Below are 24,653 nucleotides of genomic sequence, written 5' to 3' on the forward strand. Positions count from 1 at the left end.
GATACAGAAAATTCCAAAAAAGTGAATGGATCCGGGGGCTAGCTGTAAGCGTCCAGTGCGCTGTACAGTCCCGGGTCTGTAGTGACACAGACTTCACTAAAATTTGAAAACAATTAGGAACACACCCCAAAGAACCCATTGTGTAATGCCAGCATGAGTCATGATCTGCTATATGCTACACGAAATACGAATGTAAGCATATGTAGTAAAATTCAACTATACAAGTAACCACATCGGTGAAATGTATAAAAAAAGTAGTCTAAACTCTTAAATTCAATCAAGAAACGCTTCAGTATTCAATACATATAGGGTACATGTTCTATCGTCACAAAAAAACAAAAACAAAACTGAATACAAAGAAGCAAGTAGGAAATGTAGACTGTCTTGAGGGACAGCCGTCTGCTTACTGGGAATGACGTCATATCTTAGAAAGTGATAAAAAATTACAATAATAAGGGCGATAATCCAGATAAAATAACGTTAAAAGCTTAAAAACCATAAGTTCTAGCGACTAATCGGAGTTATTAAGTTATGTAATTGTACAATATATAATATATTAATATAATACCCCACACAAGAAATACAAAACAGGTATGTTGAAGAAATCGTACTATGTAAGTGTATTTATAAAGGCATAACATTAAGGGAGGTAATTCAGACAGTGTTAGGTAACTGCAGAAAATCTAAAATAAAATTTAAATTGGATCATTATTATCCAGTATGTAGTCGGTTATATACTTACAAGAAATGTCAAACTTGGTATGTTGAAGTAATGGAAGTTTTGAAATTTCTTTTAAAATGCGTAATTGTGTAAGGCCTTTGGCAGTGCATTTAAAGTAAAGAGATTTTATTTGGGAGAGAAATAGTTCTTTGTTACATATTGTCAAAAATCGTAATGCCTGTGAATAGGAAACACTATATAGCGTGGTATCTGGTATGTTACTATAGATTGACAGGTATTTTACTACTTCAAAACCAAATTTGTCCGTTTTGTCGAAAATACCGACATTAAATTTATTGTTAATTATATTGATGTTCAGGTCAAGAACAGATGCATTTATAGTACCGGAATTTTCTTTATTTAATATTAGTTCAGGAGGATATATTTCACTTTTATATTTGAAATTTCCGTTATCATTGATAGATGTTATGTCATCAATGTATCGGAAGGTATAGTTTAGACTTTTAGCTACTTTGTAATCTGTTTTTCTTTTATGGTCTTGAAAGTAGAATTCGTATTTATATAAATGTGCGTTTGCCATAAATGGGGCGGGGTCAGTTCCCATTGGCAAACCAATGGTTTGTTGCATTATCTGATCCCCAACCTCAAATATGGCATTATCAATGAGGAAATGTATGATATTTTGAAATTTTTCTTTATGAAAAACTACAGTGTCGGCATTGCGAAGTTTTATAATCCATTTAGCATCTTCTGCATAAATGGCCATCAAGTTTCTGCCTTTCCCGAAAGCTCCATTAAAGGCTTTATCTACAAACAAATCTAAATTATCTTTAAGATCTGCATGTTGAAAATAGTATACAAAGTAGAAAAGTCGAACGTTTCTATTGTGTTTGCATTAATTTTTTTATTGAGTTTTTCTAAAGTGTCTACTATAGGTTTATTTTTATCAATTATAAAAAAAACTATTAATTCCAGTATAGCTACGAAGTGTTCTGCACCAAATGGCATGTTGGGTTTGGCATAATTTAAGCCCTTTGGTGATAGTCTTAGCTAATGGTTTCGTTTGGCAGATACTGGAGGATATTATATATCTGAATTTTACTGGGTTTTTATGGAATTTAGGTATAGAATAGATGTAAGGTAGTGCATCTATTTTCACATTGTCTTTAATATCATTACTCCTGTTAAATGTATATTGGTTATGTAAAATATCTAGTTTAGTTAAATCCGTAATGCATTTATAAGTGTCATTATGGGTATTGGGCCAAAGTCCAACTTCAGTAAGAATATTTCTAATATAGTATTTTTTACAGATAAAGGCAATATTATTGCTGGCCTTATCGACAGGTGTTAGAACAAATCTATCTTGAAGAGAAGCAAGACATTCAACTGCGGATGTATTATTTAGGACTTCGGGTGGCAGGTGTCTTGGGTTAAGTTTTATATATTTGATGCTTTTTGACAAGAGATCATAAACAGTGTTTTTCCATTCTCCAAAAGATTCTAATGGTGCACAAAATTTATCAGACCAAGCTACTATAAATTTCCTGATTTGAGATTTAAGATTATTATGTAACTTTTTGAAATTAGTTTTACTAGGTTGTTCTCAAAATTGTGGTCCAAAGCGAAAAAGTTTTTTAAGATTTTTATCTTCAACAATATCGAAGTTTCCTGTCAGTATATGGTCATGAAACTTGTCTTTAAAGGGAGAGTTGGCGCATTGACATGTAGTATTATCGTAATTGTTAATAAATTCTTGTACGTTAAGGTTTTCAATAGTTTGATGGTAGTTAAATATTTTATTTTAACTTGAAATTTCCTAATCTCCCCCACCTACATTCGCTGCGCTCTCCCGTCTTCCCTACGTTTCAGTTCACTGTCTCTTGGTTTCATTTATCAAATAATTCCTTGTAATAATATAGAGTTAACTAGAGTTTATAATTTTCTCGTATACCCTCACCCACCACCCCCACACTTTCTTCTACTTCTCCAATCGTTTTCAGACCATTACAAACCGATAATGACGATGATAATGTTAATGGTGAGGCTGATGATGAATTATGTTGCTGCCGCAATGTAAGTTTTGGTATCACATATTGGAGATCCGGATTCCCAGAAATAATTGTCCCATATATTCTATTGTGTGTGAGTCATCGATTGTTCACATACAGATTGTAAGACCTCACTTATACTGGTTTCAAAAATTAGAAGTTTAAACATGCATTATGCAAAAGCAAAATCTGCTTATTACAAGTCTTTCTTTAGGCCTGAAATGTTATCTAAATTATCAATTAGACATTAATTAACTTATCCAGACCATAATAAACTCTCGATGTCAAGGCTAACCTTCGATGTTGGCTGGATTAGATTCCTATATGCCGCTAACTGCCATTGATAATTAAATAAAAAAAACAGCGGCTGCCAGGCAGGATACGCCCACATTTTCGAGAGATGGATAGAGAACAAGCTAACAAGAAAGTGATTTTTCCTACAATCAAGGGCCATAATTCAGGAAATTACAATTCGATATGCGCATATATCGAAAGGAACTGAGATCTTTGTGTTATAAACTTACATTTCAAGTTTCAACAAAATCGGATAAAAATTGTGACCTCTATAGGGTCCACAACCTTGTTATACCATATTTTTACGCTATTTGAGAACGAACGGCGGCCATTTTGTCTGTCAATTTTGGGGCGATTTTCACAAAATTCAAACTCAACTGTCCTTAGGGTGGAAAGGTAATATAATAATACGTTTTTTTAAATCGGATAAAAATTATGACCTCTAATGGGTCCACAAGCTAAAAACATGATTTTTCGTACAATCAGGGGCCATAATTCAGGAAGTTACGGTCCGATATGGGCAAATATTGAAAGGAACCGAGATCTTTGGGTTATAAACTTATATTTCAAGTTTCAACAAAATCGGATAAAAATTGTGACCTCTATGGGGTCCACAACCTTGATATACCATATTTTTACGCTAATTGAGAATGAACGGCGGCCATTTTGTCTGTCAATTTTGGGCCGATTTTCATGAAATTCAAACTCAGTCGTCCTTAGGGTGTAACGGTGATATAATAATAGTTTTTTTTAAATCGGATAAAAATTATGACCTCTATGGGGTCCACAAGCTAAAAACGCGATTTTTCGTACAATCAGGGGCCATAATTCAGGAAATTACAGTCCGATATGCGCGAATATCGAAAAGAACCGAGATCTTTGGGTTATAGACTTACATTTCAAGTTTCAACAAAATCGGATAAAAATTGTGACCTCTATAGGGTCCACAAGCTAAAAACGTGATTTTTCGTACAAACAGGGGCCATAATCCATGAAGTTTCCATCCGATACATGCCAATATCGAAAGCAGCCGAGATCTTTTGGGGATAAACCTATATTTCAAGTTTCGTCGAAATCGGATAAGAATTGTGACCTGTAGAGAGTCCACAAACAATTGTGGACGGACGGACAGGGGCGACGGCATAATACGTCCACATGAAAATGCGGGCGTATAAAAAGTGGATAATCAAGACTATGCTGTTTATATTAAAGATTTAAGTAATGTTGAGCGAGACTATGCAAAAATTTCACCCGCTTTTTTGTCGGCTCATAGTGGATCAATTTGACTGAAATTTTCAGCAAATTACCTTTACACTATCTAGTTTTTAACTATTATAGCGAGAACTGCCATCTCTTTATCTTATCTCCCATAATGTATTTTTAAGTGGATGAATCAATAAAAAAAATATTCTTCCAATGAGCTCCTCCTGTGGTCAAAGGGGCCCTGTTCTTTGATACAGAATGTTGAACCCACCCAATTTATATCATTGATATATAATATAACGTCCTCGGATTTGAGTGTTGGTGTTCACCACACACAAAGTCCCCATCTCTCGATATTAAAACATAATGCGTCCTCGGTTGGTCATATTAATAAAAACTGTTCTATCGCGATATTGCACTGCATATCAATTATAAACGGTTATATTGTCTTTTTTCCCCATGTGTGGTCAAAGGGTGGGGGGAGGGACAAAAACATAGTTATTTACAGGTTACAGACCACAATGAGTGTCAAGTCCACAAGTCCTTGATTGTTCAACAGATTGATTTAGAAGTTTAAAGTGGCTGAATCAATAAAAAAAAAATGTTCTTTCAGTGGGCTGATATACACTTGTAACCATGGATGTCATTAGAAGCCGGCAACCGGCAAATTTCGCCGTTTACATTAGGCCAATTTCCGGCTACTTTTCATCTAAAAATGATCAGCAACTTCATTTTTATAAAATAATTTTGATTAATATTAATTAAAATTAATTGAAACTAATTTAATTCCTAAACGCCAAGCACATAGACGTATCAACTAACCATTTTTTTCTGTGAGACTCACAGATTCACCTTTCTCCTGCACGGAAGGATATTTCTCACGGTAAATGTTCATAATTATGCCAATGCTAGTTTTACTTGCTAAAAGGGAGGTAACCCCCTTACTTCGTTGTATTAATCGATCATATAGGACACAGATCACCAAATATTCCTACGCCGTCACCCACGAAACAAGGACCAAAGCTATTTTTAGTCTTCCTCTCCCTTTTCCTTTTTCCCCCTTTTGCATGGCGATTTTTGTTGACTTTTTGGTGTAGAATTGAGGAAAAGGGTTTGAAAATACATTTTCTGCCAGGTTTTGGTGAATATTCATAATTTTGATGCAGAAGGATACAAGAGTTGAGAGGTTGGTTACGTTGAAATGTAGGGCCTGAAATTGCATGTTTACTTGCCTCTACTTCCAGCTTGTGTATCTCAAGTTTTTCATGAAGAACCTTATACGTGCTTTTGGGCAAGTGTTTGCCACATGTTGCTCCATCTGTGGTAGAAAGCGTTCTACCCAACGAAAATTTGGGAAAAAGTTAGAGCCGGTCTAAGATGCGAGAATTAACATTGGAGTCAATGGGGAAATCTTTAGTGATCTGTGTCCTGTCTGTGTGTGATAAGGCTGTCACTGATATGCCTTAGTTTTGAAAATATGAAGATTAAATTCTCAGAAAATATGAATAAAATAGTTTGGCTACAGAAAAACTAAAAAAAGTTAATTAAAAAAAATAAATCAAAGTTTTGAAGAAAAATTGTGATTTTACTGCAAATTTCTCAATTTTCAATTTTTATTGAATTTTTAACAGTAAGTAAAATATTCTAATGCCCAATGTTGGCTTATTCAGTCTCAGAAAGCACAGATAAAATGAACAGTATTGAAATTTCACCAAATTTTGTCTAAAAATCAGGAATATTCACAAAAAATCTTGAGATTCCCCCCATTTGGATGTAGAAATTAATATTTTCATGACTACTAAAATGAGTCAAAATGTCTAAAAATGCCCATATTTTCTTTGCTAATATAACTTAGATGGGATCTACATGTTTGTCAGGTTTAGACATAGCTCAAGCTTTCCTACAGAAAATTGAAAATTGGTAACACTGAGTTAATAATGTACAGCAGATGGGTTTGTACAAAATGTTCAAAACAGGGGTTGGCTCAATTTTGCCACTATTTTACCCAGAATAAGCATTTTTTTCTTCTTTGAAACATTAAATTCTTGCATTTCCTTCATGTAGGAAGCAATATCCCAGCCTTTCTAGACATTTTTTACTCCATCATTCTGTTTAGAGAGGCAATAAATGCCCCACCCCACCCTTTTCTATTAATGTGTTTTGAGGGATTTAAATGCACCTGTGTTGACATGTAAATGATCTTAATTGGAATTTGTGGTTGAATTACAGCTAAGAATGTTATTTTTCACCCAAAAATATTTTTTTGTGCATTTCAAGGATTTCTAACCCTTATTTGTTCAGAGTCAAACGTAGAACCCTGAGGCATTTCAGGCCAATGAGACCAGACCCAGATATAAAACTGGTGTAGATGTGTAAATGTCAGTTTAATGTTCAATATTTTCTTATCAAAATCCAGCATTTGTGGTGTTTGCTGCATTTATGTTGCCTATAAAACAATAAAATGTTAATTTTTCTCCTTTTCAGGCCTCTTTTTATGTTGTCAAGTCTGTCATGACTACTTTTTTGACTTTATTTTTTCAGGAAATTAATGTAAAGTTCCAGACATCTTGCTTCAGCACAAGGATTGCAATACAAATTTGTAACATGCCTCTGAGGTTTGAGATGTTGGAAACATTGAAATATTCCCAAATTTGTGAAAATTGTGTATTCTGTGACCCTTCTGTTAGAGAGGGGTGATCATAGACCAAATATGGCATTTTTTTCATTCATCAAGGCCTATTTTTAACCATAATTCATATTTATTGCACCTATTTTAGTTTATATGTGCATATGTTAGCCAGGGATGGTAAAACATAGCTGTTAGACAGATTCCTTTGGTAATGTAAGTTCTGCAACCATAGATTAGATTAATTCAATCAGTGGCATGTTCAGGGGGTAGGCATACATGTTTTAGTATAGATCTGTAATATTACAATCATTGCAACTGGTTTGCATTTTTTCTGTTTGCATATTGTCCACAGATTCTAAAAATATATTTCTTGTCCGTCCGGATATTTAAAAAAGTGGAAAATTATTGGTATTTTGAGAGATGCTACATGTAAATTTTGTACATTTTTCATCACATGGCAGTAAAAAATTATATTTTTGAAAAAAATTCCAAATTATGAGTGTTTTCTATGTAGTTTCTTTGTTACTTGTCTAATTTTTTCACAGAACTCAGATACTGCCTTTAATAAGAAAGATTTTTAAATTTTAGCACAAAAGGCCTATGGACCTGAGATGCACCAGTGTACATAAAGCAGCATGTGTACTTAAAGGGCCATCATTTTTACAGTTATTCTTTGATTTTGATTTTCTTTCACCGGCATGTTGCCAGAACACATGGGAAGGAAATAAAAAAGGCCTTTTGGTGATCCCTGAAGTTTCACCCCTATATAGGACACAGATCACCAAATATTCCTACGCCGTCACCCACGAAACAAGGGCCAAAGCTATTTTTAGTCTTCCTCTCCCTTTTCCTTTTTCCCCCTTTTGCATGGCGATTTTTGTTGACTTTTTGGTGTAGAATTGAGGAAAAGGGTTTGAAAATACATTTTCTGCCAGGTTTTGGTGAATATTCATAATTTTGATGCGGAAGGATACAAGAGTTGAGAGGTTGGTTATGTTGAAATGTAGGGCCTGAAATTGCATGTTTACTTGTCTCTACTTCCAGCTTGTGTATCTCAAGTTTTTCATGAAGAACCTCATACGTGCTTTTGGGCAAGTGGTTGCCACATGTTGCTCCATCTGTGGTAGAAAGCGTTCTACCCAACGAAAATTTGGAAAAAAGTTAGAGCCGGTCTAAGATGCGAGAATTAACATTGGAGTCAATGGGGAAATCTTTAGTGATCTGTGTCCTAATGATTGGCTAAATTTGACCGGAAACGTCTTACTCCGGTAGTATGCTTGTGCTATGATTATTAGTGGGATAAATAAAGTAGAGTACATGAGTGTACCTAATAAAATAGAGACCTGTACTGACTGTACAAGGTCTGTTCGATTACTGTCATTTTTCCTCATGGCTAGTAGTAGTAAACGTATGCGATTTTGACAGTTCTCCCGCGATGAGAAAACATTTCTCGCCATGTGACTTTAGCGTGAAATCGGAAGCCATTGGCATTAAGTGGTTGACTGAAATTTAACTGACTTTCAATCTGCGATTTTAGATTACTTTTCTGTTTAAATATATTAATAGCGGATGTATTATAATGCTTTGATATCGATCTCATATATGAAAAAAATCGGACTCAAAAGTTATAGAAATAAAAGCGCTATTACTGTTTATGTGGGAGGCACTTGCAGGGAAAATAAAACTCTTGACGTCATGTTTCCGGGGGATTTCCATTCGCGCGATTACACGCATAATTAGAAAACGGGATTTATCTGTTTTGTAGAGCGAAATGTTTTAATTCCGAATAAATGCAGCCTGCCTTTTATCTGATATCATGAAGATTAAAAATATTTTATATACAGTATTATTCAAATTGTTACGATTTATAAGTTTTATCTAAACTAATATTCACGGATTTCAGTTTTAAAATTGGTAGACGAGCGATTCTATAAGGCTTATCTTGTGACTCAGATATGACTGAAAAGCACTTATTTGGATTATTAAAGTTTTTTGGATAGACACATTTTCACAAAATATTTAAAAAAAACTTTCTGTCATTTAAATTTTGCCCCGAAACGCCATAACACACTCCCCACCCTTCGGTTTGCCAGCAGATTCAGGCCTGCGCGCCCTAAACATTTGCTGCCCCCTACTTTAGCAAAATTTCCTCTTTCTTGAAAAATTAGTGACATCCCTGCTTGTAACGTCCTCGGATGTGAGTGTGTGTGTACTCAATTGTTGGTGTTTACCATCCACAAAGTCCCCAATTGTCGGTATTAAAACAAAATATGTGACCTCGGTTGATCACATTAATAAATGACTGTTCTATCGCTGTATTGTATTTTTTCCCTTGTGTAGTCAAAAGGGGGGACAAAAACGTACTTATTTACAGGTTAAAGACCACAATAAGTGTCAAGTCCACAGTATGGTAGTATAGAGCAAATGAGCTCGTTTGGCGGCGTTCCCAACTTACACCATGCGTGTCCTCCATTAGGCGTAACTAGCAGTAGCATAGGAATTCGGTCGGTCGTATTTCCACAATTATTTGCATTTCTTCAGTAAAAAGTCAAATGCATAAAATATATAAATGGAGGTATAATTTATATCTTTCGATAATCGTTTGATGCATTAGAGTTCAGAAATAAGTGCTTTTCAGCTATGTCAATATTTATCAAGACCTTAATGAGGAACCAGTCAAAGTCCTTAAATTTACACGATATACATATGTGTCTGTGTGTCGCCTACAGGCCACAATTCTTAAGTGATCATCTTAAAACTTTCATACTTATTCCATATACCCTAAGGATGATCCCTATTGTTTTTGGTGCATGCTGACCCCCAGGGGCAAAGCCATGCCCATTTCTTGTATTTGTTTGTCGTCTACAGGCTGTATTTCTTAACGTATCATCTTGAAACTTTGCATACTTATTCTTTGTACCCTAAGGAACATCCATATCGTTTGGGTTGAATGCTCAACCCCCAGGGACAGAGCCACGCACATTTTCTTTTTGTGTGTGTGTCGCCTACAGGCCACAATTCTTAATCGATGGCCTTGAAATATTTTCATATGAATTCCTTATACCCTAAGGATGATCCCCATTGTTTTTGGTGCATGCCCGTCCCCCAGTGGCAGAGCCCTGCCCATATGTTGTATTTATTTGTTTGTCATCTACAGACCGCATTTCTTAACGTATCACCTCGTAACTTTGCATACTTATTCCTTCTATCCTAAGAAACATCCCTATTGTTTGTGGTGAATTCCCAACCCCCAGCGGCAGAGCCACACCATTTTTTCTTTGTGTCTCTGTGTGTTGCCTACAGTCCACAATTCTTAATAGATTGTCTTAGAACTTGGGTTATGTATTCCTTATATAGCTGAAAGGACAACAACTGCATGTCCCAACCCCCAGGGACAGAGCCATGCCCAATTTTTGTGTTTATCATTTACAGACTGCAATTCTGAATGGATTAACTTGGTACTTGGCATATGTATTCCATATAGCCTAAGGGCATCAACTATTGATTTTGGTGAATGCCCCGATCCCCAGAGGCAGAGCCACGCCCAATGTTTGCCTTTACCACCCGAAGGCCACAATTCTGAATGGATTATCTTGGAACTTGGTATACTTATTCCTTATACCCTAAGGATGGCAACTATTGATGTTGGAGCATGACCCCCTCTGCCTTCACCCACCCCCACCCCCACCCCCTCTGCTCTTTCAGTGGTGCCACACCCACTTTTTGTGATATTTTGTCTGTAAATGATATATAGGTTGCAATTATCAACAGATTTGGATCCAAATCTGAATGATCCAGCATAGGGTTGTGTACCTATATATATTGGTCCATGTCCAACCCCCAGGCGCAAAGCCACGCCCATTTCTTGTGTTTTTTGTCTACAGGCTGGAATTCTAAATGGATCATCTTGGAACTTGGCATATTTATTCCTTATACTGTAGGGATAGCAACTATTTTTTGGGGTACATGCACCAACTGCCAGAGGTGTGGTACCACACCCACTTTTTTGTTAGTTTTTATCGGTAAATACTCCACAGGTTGCAATAATTAACAGATTTTGTTCAAATTCGGCATATCAGTCATTTCAATAACATGGTGGTACCTATTTATATTGTTTTATATCCAACCCCCAGGGGCAGAGCCACACCCACTTTTTGTATTTATCGTCTACAGGCTCCAATTCTGAATGGATCATCTTGGAACTTTGCATATTTATTCCTTATACTGTAAAGACAGCAACTACTTATTTTGGTGCATGCCTTGACCTCCTGGGGCAGTGTCACACCCATTTTTTTGTTAATATTTTGTCTGTAAATTTGGCAAAACAAACCCAACGCCTAGCCTTCTTTGCCTTTTGTCATATTACAGCCATTTCATATTTCATTCTCTTCATTTTAAAAAGCACCTTATCAATCAAAGCAGGAATGTGGATGTATATAAATATTGCAGCGTTAGCGATGCTCTTGTTCCAATCTGTTTTCCGGTGGCCTCTACTGTCACAGTTTCAAGTAGCCTAATATTAATAGGATGTGTTAAGCTTTCAGCTCAAAATGGTATATGTTTTTTGTATTTTCAGATCAGAGATAGATGATGTTAATAAAGAAAAGAATTCATGTCAGTTACAATATAGTAAAACTGTACATACAGCTAGTGAACTAGAAGATAGGTAAGTCTTAATCTTCTAAAAAAGAAAAATTATGAAATATAGAATGCTTGGCTGAAATTTATATTATGAATTTACAAATACTTTGTCTCAGTGGAATTACCACTGCAGGCATCTGCTGTCCATAAAACTGGCATAGACAGAAGTGTGAACCTAGTATTGCACAGATTTTAAAGATTGCTTTTGTTAAAGATTGTGGTCCACAGGATATCTTCCCATATCCCATATCCTACAGGCCTTAGGCCGGCTTTCCATACGAACATCCATGTGCGTTTTCGATGGCGAAAAAGTTGGTCTAACGCAAATGTAATTGGATCGTTTCCATTTTTAAGCGTTTCCACAAATGATAACATGTACGCGAAAAAAAAAAAAGATTTTAAGTGATTTTCAGTATACGTGGAAGTACAAAACATTGCCTGCTGAAACGCCAGCGTTTTTCCTGCTGGTGAAAATACGTACATGGAATGTGGACCTTAGATTCAATGGAATAATAAAAACTAGGTTTGTACATAGTATACTGTCACTGCATTAAAAAAAAGTTGTTTAAAATTCTGTTGTTATCGGGGGAAAGTTATACCTGTCTTTTAACCATTGGCCGAATGGTTAGCATGTGCGTGCTGTATCATAAGACCTGTCATTGAGTCAACTGGCGTGGTTTCGAATCCTCCGGTTTCCTCCCACTGCTAAAGATCCCTACGCGCAAGCAAATTATAGAAATAAAATTGAACCATGTGTTAGTCCCGAAATGACCTAGTTTGTGTCGAGTGGACTTTAAACCCCATTTCTCTCTCTCTCTCTCTTTAACCATTGGTGAAACCAACTTTTATGTTAGTCTTGATAAAATATATCCTATAAAAGTTGACCAGATATTATTTTTTTATATTTTTTAGGTTGTCAGTAGAAATGGATAGAAATCGAAAATTGAACGATGAACTGAACAACTATCAGAGACAAATAGCAGGTTTAGAATCGGAAGTAAATGATGCCAAATCAGCAGCTAATCAATCATTGGTCGAAATGGACAAATTACAACGAAATGTAGAAAATTTAACTAGAGAAAATAATACATGGAAACATAGGTAAAGTTTTTGTCTTCTTGTGTAGTGCTTGGATTTCATATTCAATGGAACCTTGGCACATTCTGTGTCAAAATATAATTAAAGATACATTATGAGAGATGCAATAACGAGTTGGCAGTTCTTACTATAATAGTTAAAAACTAGATAATGTAAAGGCAATTTGCTGAAAATTTCATTCAAATTGATCCACTATGAACAGAAAACTAAGCTATTGAAATTTCTGCCTAGCCTCGATCATCATTACTAAAGTCAGTACGCTAAACAGCATAGTCTGGATTATCCATTTAATCGTTAAATAGGAAAGTTATGCAGTAAATCAGCTCATAATCCACTAACGATCGCAGGCTAGCAATGCCATCTAGAGTTGATTATGGTCTGGATAGGTTAATTAATGTCTAATAATTTAGATAACATTTCAGGCCAAAAGAAAGACCTGCAATAGACAGATTTAGCTCTTGCATAATGTATGTTTAATGTTTCAATATACATGTGACATACCAGTATTGAATTGGTATTTAAAAATATATATGTTTATATGAAAATGTATGAGTGACAATATCAACTGAACTGTCTGATATCGGATTGGCCAGTAGACAGCAAGCAGCAGTTTGATAAACTATTAAGACACAAAAATAGTAATAATTTTATCAAGTATTCTTACATGTTGAAATTTTAGAGCCACACTGACTGACATTGTCAAAAAGTGATCCATCACTTGTTTAATGAAATAAAATGAAATGGGGTTAAACGTCTTACTTTTCTGCACCAATGAAAAATGACATTCACATTCTTAGTTTTATTTCCAGCTGCCAATGGTATACACAGAACCTCCGTTTTCTGTCACATTCCGAGCAACTGGAGACTTTTTCTTGCACTACTAAGAAGTGGGGGTAACCAGACTGCAAGATCTGGAGAAACTTTCTTGGCCAACAGCTGGGACCTCCTAGTTAGGGGGCCAGCACCTACTCACGTATACCAAGTCACATTGTATCATTGAAAAATAAGAAATTATAACATAGGAAATCAGAACTTTTAAAGCAGTATTCAATTTTGTTAGGTTCGAACACGAAGAACTAGCAAGACTGGAAGATCAAGAAAAAGTACAACAGCTAATTCAAAAGATTGAATTTAATGATCAGGTTCACACAGAACAAGCTAGAGAACTACAAGAACGATTGGAAAGTTCTGCTGACACCATTCTCAAACTGGAAGCTAAAATCCGAGACCTAGGTAAATCTGATACTAATGTTAGTGAAGTTTTAAAACAAGTCCGAGAGGCCTCTGATGTTGAACTTAGAAAATATCAAGTTGAATCAGAAGAACAACAAACTAGAACTGTAAGTATGTTTTGCCTATGGTAGACATTGAGATTTGAGTTATAATTTGTTAGCTGTGAAGTGTTGTGGAACATGAATTATCCTGTATTTAAGTTACTCTGATCTATTGAATGGATCACAAAATGATGCTACATGTACTTATGGTTATTCTCTTTTTAAACGCCCACATTTAATGTGAATCCAAATAAAAAAAAAAGAGAGAAGAATCCAAAACCATTTGACCATGAATAAGATAAACTTTGGTGAGATCCAATCCGTAATAAACTTGATACAGTGACACCAGTAGAAGGAGAGGTTAAAAACAAAGTTATTAGTTATCACAAAACCAGTGTTGGGATTTCCCAAAAATTTTGTCAGACATTTTTACCAAAAATAAAGGGGCAAAACTCTCGTTAATTAAGCAGGCGGTTTTCGGACCACAATAAAAAAATAAAATGGAGTTTAACGTCCTACTGTTCTGCTCCGAACTGGGCCAACGATGTCCCATCCGAACGACTAGACAGCTGTCCTTGTCAGGCCCTCTGTCCTGCATCACTGACAAGGGGGAATCACACCGGAAAATCTGGATGAACTTTCTCAGCCAATGCAGGGATCGAACACCCGACCTCCAGGCTAGCAAGCCAGTGTCTTACCCACTTAGCCACCGTGACCTCCTTAAAAAAATAATCATGTGTCAACAAAATATTCAAATTCACACGTAATAAAAAGTAGGTGTACCTCATTCATTATTTTTCATATTTAATTCCCGTACCGTATTCAAATTTATGTCAGTAATATTCCTACAAAATTACGTGATATCGTAATACGATAGAATGAAAGCAAGCCGACTTACTGCCGACCCGTGCCTGTTTCAAATTCTTCCAAAATTACCGTATTTTTCGGGTCATAAGTCGATACATTTTTTCAGCAGAAGTCCGGCATTCGTCTTATACTCCGTTTCGACTTATGGAAGGTAAAAAAAAAAATCGCAGTAAACGTCGCTCTACCACAATGAGCGAGTTACACCATCTGCAATCACATTGACTCTAGCATGCGCTATCATCTAAAACAGTCGACATATTCGTCAACATTTCCTAGCGTACTTATTTCTTTATTTAAAACCATAAACCCCATTCAAAATATGATCATAAATCCGAGAATATGCCATCAAAATAGAATCTTTTCTCCGACATTAGATGTGTGAAATTTGTCACGTATTCATTTCATAATTTCATGCGTCTCGCAAGATTTCTACTTCCGTTGCAGTTATTGTACTATAACCGCGTGCGATCAGAAACAGCTTGCATTGTCTAGAATTTTCCGGATATGTGTGTGTGTGAAATAGCTTTATTTAACGCTCACTTCCACCGAAGTAATATCGCAGCGATGTTATCGGATGCAATGTGTATTGATTTGGGATGTTATATACTATTAGAGTATGTGACATATGACTAATTTGTACATGTTGTCGGCCGACAATGTATTGTTGCATTGAGGCATAGTCTGACAAAGGAGAAGCAATGACTTCTGTTCAGGATTGGATTGATGAATTGTCCGATAATGGGTTTAATCAGCCAATCAAGGCAGATTAACTAGTTAATCCAGGCGACATAACACGATATGTACGTTGATCACTTAATTACCTAATCAATCCATCCTAATATCAACGATAAACGGGTTGAGTGATAGATATACACTCAGTACACTATATGAATTTTGAATATAATTCACCATACCTTGATGTCCGATTTGGCATATTACTGGTTGGACAATTTAGGACGTTTTGAAAATAGCGTTGGACATGTCCGGAATATACAGGCCAAATCCCGAAAATTTTTGGGCAGTAACCGTCGGTCCACGATACCGAGCAACTGACATCATCTGCTAAATAATAGCACTTGCACGCGCTATCGTGTAAAAGTTAAAACAATTAACTACTTAAACTATCCAATCGAAACATTTTTTGACATTTCTCCGCTAGTTTATTTCTTATTTATACCCCAACATTTTCATGTGGAAGTATATTGTCGTCGCCCCTGTCCGTGGAATTCTTTATTCAATTTTGACGAAACTTAAAATATAGGTTTATCTCTCAAAGATCTCGGTTTTCTTTACATATTGGCATATATTGGACCATAACTTCATGGATTATGGCCCCTGATTGAACGAAAAATCATGTTTTTAGGTTGTGGCCTCTCTAGAAGTCACAATTTTGATCTAATTTTGATGAAACTTGGTTCCTTTCGATATTCATGCTTATCGGATCATAACTTCCTGAATTATGGCCCTTGATTGTATTAATACCCCAACATTTTCATGTGGATGTATATTGTTGTCGCCCCTGTCCGTGAAAATTTTTATTCAATTTTGACGAAACTTAATTTATTGGCATATATCGGACCATAACTTCATGGATTATGGCCCCTGATTGAACGAAAAATCATGTTTTTAGGTTGTGGCCCCTCTGGAAGTCACAATTTTGATCTGATTTTGATGAAACTTGGTTCCTTTCGATATTCATGCGTATCGGATCATAACTTCCTGAATTATGGCCCTTGATTGTACGAAAAATTGCATTTTCAGCTTGTGGTCACTCTACAGGTAACAATGGCCGTCTGTCGTACGCAAATAGTGTAAAAACATGGTATATCAAGTAGGGGTGTAACGATACATCGAACAATCGATGCATCGCAATAACTTGACTGCCGATAGTCTGTATTGCTAGTAAAAATAAAATAACAATCAATAAAAATTGAGATAGTTAACCAAACTATCAATTGTTTCGATAGTTTGTAATAGCGCAAGTTAAATGGCACAAATTCCTAAATAGTTCTCTCGTATTTATCGAATATTTACTTCCAAAATACTTGTTCGAGATGGTGTTTTTATTAGAGATTAAAAGTCAGTTTGTATTTATGACCCCCCATGGCATACTGAGTCGGAGTGAGGAAATTTTAAAAATTGAGTTATTGTTATTTTCACATTCTCCAACTCATTACCTTCAATTTGGTGTATAGTTTGTTTGAAACAGGCAAAAATTGACTGAGCTCTGTCCATTCGAAGCTACCCAACTCACAAAAGTAAGTTTTGAGAAAAAGCAAGTCAAAGATGTGGTATGTTCCAAAACAAAATCCCATAACAACCAGGCCATTTATTTGCTGTTTTGTCATTGAATATAGCTTTCCATAGGTTTTCAGGGGTGCTGAAGACGAAAATCGTAGTAAAAATTTGATCCGACAAATTCCGCCATTTATTTGCCATTTTGTCGTTTAATATTTTTTTTTATTTAGGATTTTCAAGGGTGCTGATGACGAAAATCGTAGTAAATGCACTCCTTTCATGACGAAACATCCATAACACATGCGGCATATTCACATGATAGTGTTAATTATACTGAAGAATAATCTATATATTAGTAGTCTGTTTTGTATATTACAACGTTGGTGAGATTAACAGTTAAGAGCGTGTCCGCGAGAGCACCATGCAGGGGGTGATAACCCTTGGGTCAGGGATTTGGACCAAATTTTTTCTGTGAGATGGGTTAGTACCCAGATACATCCCCACAAAATATTAGATTGATTCATTTGATACCGACCTGGAAAATTGGAAAAGTATTTTTTAATCGAAAAATAAGCCAAAAATAGGCAATTTTGGATCCAAATTTGAATGACCTGCTATTTGGACAATAATTGATTTGGATAGACAAAATTATGGGCATTAGTAGGACCACTCAGGTTCCTCCTTCACACTGAGTTTGAAGTTTCTACTGCTAATGATACCTTGGTACTGGCCGGATACCCAACTCTCTCTGAAAATTGAATTTAATGAAAACCAATGTTTAAGAGGCTATAGCTCGTTCTTTGCAGGGACTAGGACCAAAGTTGAATGTTACCCACAACTAGCAACCTTCCTACTAACAAAATAAAAAATAAAAATGACCGGAACAGTGATAATAAAAACAGGAGAAATATATTAAAAACACCAAAAATTAGGATAAAATGTCCCATTTATCAATACCCCAGATGAAGTATATGTATGGACATCTTTACAAATTTAATATATTCCATTTAGTCGTTAGCAAGGATGATTTAGACATGAGAGGAACAAAGTAAAATGAGATTTAAAGTCCACTGGACACAAACTAGGTCATTTTGGGACTAGCATAATATGGTGATGCATACTGTATCTATGGACATCATCACAAAGTTAATATATTCGTTAGCAAGGATGATTTTGACTTAAGAGAGGGAAATGGGGTTTAAGGTCCACTCAACACAAACTAGGTCATTTTGGGACTAAATTTTTTATGGTACAATTTTACTTCAATAATACACTTGTGGGAAAAGAGAATATCCATGATGTTGGACAAACAACACCACACCATGTCACCGGCATGCTGTCACACCACTTAACTCAATGACAGACCTTAGGATCTAAAGTCTATGTGTTAAACCAGGGGATTGTAGATGATCCAGTGACAGTAAGTCCTAGTCACACAATCAGCAAGACGACTATACAACACCTTTTCTACCAATGTTCCTTGTGCCAAATAGGTTATTTTGGTCAACCATATTTTAGGAATCAGACCAGCTTATTCCCATCTGTATTTAGGAGCCAATCATTGTATAGAAACATTTGGACGTTTTCATGGAGAGGCATTACAGATCGGGAGGCTATGATAATTCCATATTGAAATCCCTGAAGGAGAAGAGGTCAAAAACAGTACTACAAAATAAAACAGTACTCTGTGGTCCAAAAACCTTGAAGGTCAGAGAGCATTTACACTCGAACATAGGAATCTATGTAAGTGAGCACTTCTGCTCGTCGAACGTAGGTATATGTAGAAGTTTGGCACATGCGGTCAACATTATCCTGGAGTGCCATAAATCCTGTTGTGATCTATCTTTCCCTTCAGAGATTTCAATACCAGACATTAAATGTCCCTACATGAACACTTCTGAATGTTTCTTCTTATGGTTCTTCTTTACATGAGCAGGTGTACAAATTAATAGATATCAAGTTTATGATACTGATAGTCATGTCAGTCAAATTTATACGATGATCTGCTCATGAATACAGATCCTATTAACAGTGGTCTGATCCCTGCAAAATTACACACCACGTATGACTCTTCCCTATGGCTATCAAGCAAGTGTGAAAGTCAGATTTTGTCACAAAAATATTATGATTTTAAACAAAATGATCTATTTGACACGATTCACGTTGAAATTACGAAATATTACAAGTAATGGTGATGATCAGTAGTCATTTGAAGATAATCGTTGGTCATTGCTGAAAAGGTGCTGCTTTGGTTACATTGTGCTAATATAAAAGCTTGTTATGCCAGTCCTTACATTTATGCACTTCCGTGCTACTAACTACTGAATACAGATGAGAATAATCGTTGCCTGATCCTGCAAAATTATACACCAGTTAAGCCCCTTTCCTACGATGACCGCGAACGTCCGATTTTGTCACAAAAACTTCATGATTTTTAACCAAGATAGTATATCTGGCACAAGGAGCGTTCAAGTAACAAAAAATAGTACTAATGTTCATAATCAACGGTCATTTGAACTCTTGAAAATAGTAGTCGGTCATCAGTGAAAAGACGAATTTCGTGGAAAATACCGTTTTTACACATTTTCAGAATATTACAGCACTCTAGTGGGTTGCGTTCCGGTCAGTTTTTTTCTTTTGACATTTACTTTGAGAAATGCCCTTCACAACCACACCAAGCAATTCTATGTCAGACCTGCAAAGAAGCAGCTACATGCATTTTGGGATAGCATAGTTTTAAACATATGTAAAATGACCACTTTATGATCACTCACAGAAAATTCCACACGATTCATTCATTCCCAAACGACTGCAGGATTTTAAGACGACTACTAGGCCTATCATACCTGACCAATATCAAAAATTTAGAGACACAACATTTCGGGTAGGAGCGTTTTGAAATTAGGATAACAAATTGGTCGAAATATGTCAATTTTTGCCCCAAAACAACAATTTCCAGTTATACCGGAAGTTGGCCGTTCAAAATTTTTTCACTTCATCATGTGACTTCTGTCGCCTAGGGGTCCCCATAGACCAAGTATGGTTGAAATTTGCTGACCCCCGGGTTATGGTTTTTTTTCAATTTCTGCATGGTGCTCTCGTGGACACGCTCTTAATCTCATCAATTAATTAGCATCCTAGTGCCAGCTAGTGGTCAGAAGATTAAGATTGTTGATTGGATAATCATCAAAGAAGCCGCCACAGCTGTATGCGTGTTCATTTAACACGTAAATTAAAATAAGATTTTGCGGGTATGATAGGTCTATTATTATTTTCAGGTACCGTAACGGTATCAAAATATGAGTCCCTATAGAAATGTCAATTTCATAGTCAAGAAATACTTACGTTGACTTTCCTGCATTGTGGCTTTGATGTAATTAAAGAATGGCAGATTCGAGAATCGTTGCAATTCGGCTTGTTGGTCGTTCTCATTTTTTCAGCCCATGGTGATAAGAGAATTTTAAACAATAATATCCAAGATGGATTCCTTACTTTGCATGCTGTATGAAGAAGAGAGAGTAAAGTGAATTCATCTATCAATAAAATTCACTTCGAAAAGAAAATTATTGGCCATTTTTTTAATTTCCATTTAAGGCCTATAAATTATTTTTTTAAAGATGATATGAGATATACGATAATAATCACTGCTTGGATTAATTATTCGGAGTAAATAAGGAGTTGTCCACGGCTTTATCATTGACCCGTGAGAGTTGATTAGTATTACTCAATGACCCCCAAATGCATGTCGATTAATTTACATAATCAGCCACGTGGTTTAGATTAACACTCAACGGCAATCTATATATGATCAGAATTAATTTTTTTCTGCCACGTATGAGAGTGAATCGCACGTAGGTACCCAAAACATTATTGCCAAAACCAAATATTTATCGCCCGCTCGAGTCAGCCACGTAACCATAATGCTTTTCACTCGATGTCTGGGCCAATCAGCAAACGAGTTGTGTAGACAGCACAGCAACAAGCGGAGGTGGTTTATATTTTTTAGGGGTTTTAAAACTTGATTGTATCTGTTCAAAATCAATTCATCACCATTAATTTGATCATATTTGTAAACTAGAGATTCTCCACTTTACAACGATGCCAATTATTATGCAAGAGGAATGACCGGTCGCCAAAAGTTATCATCCAATTTTTAAAACATTGATATATGTTGTTTACATTAGTGAGATGAAGAAGCCTATTTAATTTCAATAATTTTCGTTTATTACGTCTAGAGTTATGGCCCATGTTTCATTTTATTGAGCCTTGTGAACGCTGTAATGCCAAAAGTTAATATCCGATCTTTGTTAAATTTATATGCAATATTTAAGTTAGTGAAACGAAGAAGTCTATTGAATTTCAGCAATTTCCGTTGATTACGTCTAGAGTTATGACCCTTGTTTCACTTTATTGACCCTTGTAAACGCTATAACGCCAAAAGTTATCACCCAATCTTTGTGAAATTTATATGCATGATTAAAATTCGTGAAACGAAGAAGCCTATTGAATATCAGCATTTTATGTTTATTACGTCTAGAGTTATCGCCCTTGTTTCACTTTATTGAACCTTGTGAACAGTCTAACTACACCAAAAGTTATAACGTGATCTTTGTGAAATGTATATGCATGATTTAGATTAGTGAACCGAAAAAGCCTATAAAATTTAAGCAATTTCCATTAATTACGTCTAGAGTTATGGCCCTTGTTTTACTTTATTGAACCTTGTGAATGCTCTAAAGCTAAAAGTTATCACCCGATCTTTGTGAAATTTATATGCATGATTTAAATTAGTGAAACGAAGAAGTCTATCAAATTTCATCAATTTCCGTCAATTATTTCTACAGTTATGACCCTTGTTTCACTTTGTTGCACCATGGGAACGCTCTAATGCTCTGCCGATCTGTATGAAATTTACATGTGTCATTTAAATTCGTCAAGAGAAGAATCCTATTGAATTTCAGCAATTTCCGTTTATTACTTCTAGAGTTATCATCTGATATGTATGAAATTTATATGCATCATTTAAATTGTGAAACAGAGGTCTATTGAATTTCAGCAATTTCAGTCAATAATTTCTAGAGTTATGACGATTGTGAACCTTGTGAACGTTTGAATGACAAAAGTGATCATGTGATCTGTATGAAATTTATATGCATTATTTAAATTAGTAAAACGAAAAAGCCTGTCAAATTTCAACAATTTCTGTAGATTACTTCCAGAGTTGAGACCCTTGTTTCAGTTTGTAGACCCTTGTGATCCCTCAAACGACAAAATTTATAATCTGATCTGTATGGAACTGTTTTGTAAAGGCTCCCAATTACCTACAAAGGAATAAATATGCGACAACCCTTGTCGACCGCTCGGACGATTTAGCTGCTGTGGGCGTATTTTTCGTTACCTGGCAACCTATCTTTGTTTAATATTTCTCTCGGTGTTATAATTTAGAACCAAAGAGAATAGTCCATATATTAGTAATGTAGGTCTTGTATATTAAATCTCCGATTCGAGAAAATTAATAAATAATTAATCATTTATTCAGGATACTAATATATACTGAGCGCCATAGAAAACGCATCACTTTTTATTCCCAAATATTTTATTACTAGGTGGTTTTGTATGTATAATATTATGCAATACTATGAACTATTGTTTCACACAATGCTCCCAAAGGCCTTCTTTCAAACATTGGTAAATTCCATGCGACGTAGCTGCATAGCGTGCGTAAGAGCCCGTGGAGGACACACGCGCTACTGACATCTGTGTTGTACTTTTAGTTTTGACCCCTCTGACTTTGTACCGTTGATTACAGATTAAACATCCGTAAGTGTACAAATGTGTTGTTATTGATGTGTTCCCATTTGAATATTGTTCACAATAAGAAGCAAAATAAATAAGATGTTTACAGGATCATTTTGTTATACGAAAAACTAAGTGATGCGTTTTCTATGGAGCTCAGTATATATATAATCACTTTTTTACAGTAACAATACGTACCAGAAATTTATATAGTTAACGATTTCACGCTCTACTGGCGACGGTTCCACTTACTGACGCACATCAAAGATAACTGGCGGTTTCACTCAGATAGTGAGCGGTAGACTAAATAGTGAAGTTTTCTTAATTAGTCACGCTTTTTCCAATTTCTCCCGCACGCGTCTGACTAGTGATATGTTTGGATAAACTCCCGTTTGTTTAATTACCCACGTTATTTTTGCATACTGACATAAGTAAGGAATACTAACCAATTAACTTAAATACTCACCTTATGATTATTACTGACACTCTACAGGTCATAATTTTTATCCGATTTTGACGAAACTTGAAATATAGATCTCTGTTCCTTTCGATATTGGCATGTATCGGAGCATAACTTCATGGATTATGGCCACTGATTGTTCGAAAAATCACGTTTTTAGCTTGTGAGACACTCTAGAGGTCACAATTTTCATCTGATTTTGATGAAACTTGAAATGCATGTTTATAACCCAAAGATCTTGGTTCCTTTTGCGCATTTCGAATTGTAACTTCCTGGATTATGGCCCCTGATTGTACGAAAAATCGCCTTTTTAGCTTGTGGTCATCCGATTTAAAAAAAAATGTTTGAATATATCACTGTTACACCGTAATGATGGATGAGTTTGAATTTCGTGAAAATCGGACCAAAACTGCCGGACAAAATGGCCGCCCCTCGTACAATAATAGTGTAAAAATATGGTATATCAAGGTTGTGAACCCTCTAGAGGTCACAATTTTTATCTGATTTTGATGAATCTTGAAATGAAACAGCCCAATAAAATATTAGGATGGGATGAAACAGCCCGGGGTGAAACGGTTGTGGGATGAACTGACCCGCATCCATTTTTTTTTAATGGATAATGGGTAATAATACTACGGTATCCTTTTGATACGGTTTGAAGCCATTCCTATAGCTTTGTCTGAAAATGAGCGACAGCTTGTATAGAGATCGACTATTTGGCGCCAGTGAAAAAGCCTCACGAGATTATCACAGTCATACGTGTACATTGCCAGGTCTTCTAGCGACGTGTACAGGTGAAAGGCTATGTTCATTCATTTGTGATTTAAAGAAAATACATTACCTGGGATGTGCTTTACCGGTTTCCAATGGTATAATAACATTGGATGTGATTTACCGATTTGTGATGTATTTGTCAATGGTGGAATCTTTTTTTTTTTTAATGGATAATGGAATAATACACTACGGTATCCTTTTGATACGGTTTGAAGCCATTCTTATAGCTTTGTCTGAAAATGAGCGACAGCTTGTATAGAGATCGACTATTTTGCTCCAGTGAAAAAGTCTCACGAGATTATCACAGTGTCACGTGTACATTGCCAGGTCTTCTAGCGACGTGTACAGTTGAAAGGCTATGTTCATTCATTTGTGATTTAAAGAAAATACATTACCTGGGATGTGCTCTACTGGTTTCCAATGGTCTAACATTGGACGTGATTTACCGATTTGTGATGTATTTGTCAATGGTGGAATCATATTTTTTTAATGGATAATGGATAATAATACTACCACCACGGTATGGTGAGCATATATGGGTGTACATTTTTTTTATATTCACCTTTTTAATTCGTACTTCATACGTAAATAATCGTAATCGAAATAAACGATCGGATAAACAACTTGCGGGAAATGAAACGCTTCG

At 35.7% G+C, this 24,653-nt stretch overlaps 1 protein-coding gene across 5 annotated transcripts in view; it reads left to right on the forward strand.

The window, feature by feature from the left end:
• LOC126825380 (non-neuronal cytoplasmic intermediate filament protein) overlaps nucleotides 1–24,653 on the forward strand; it is a 191,938-nt gene that overhangs the window by 28,892 nt on the left and 138,393 nt on the right. For all 5 annotated transcript variants that reach the window (XM_050554987.2, XM_050554986.2, XM_050554991.2 and 2 more), the window contains exons 3-5: nucleotides 11,436–11,525; nucleotides 12,413–12,601; nucleotides 13,659–13,938. In XM_050554987.2, coding sequence (XP_050410944.1) covers nucleotides 11,436–11,525; nucleotides 12,413–12,601; nucleotides 13,659–13,938 — 559 coding nt within the window. The remainder of the gene's footprint in view (nucleotides 1–11,435; nucleotides 11,526–12,412; nucleotides 12,602–13,658; nucleotides 13,939–24,653) is intronic.

Source organism: Patella vulgata, chromosome 6 (assembly GCF_932274485.2).
Source record: "Patella vulgata chromosome 6, xgPatVulg1.2, whole genome shotgun sequence".
In the NCBI taxonomy this organism is placed as follows: domain Eukaryota; kingdom Metazoa; phylum Mollusca; class Gastropoda; family Patellidae; genus Patella; species Patella vulgata.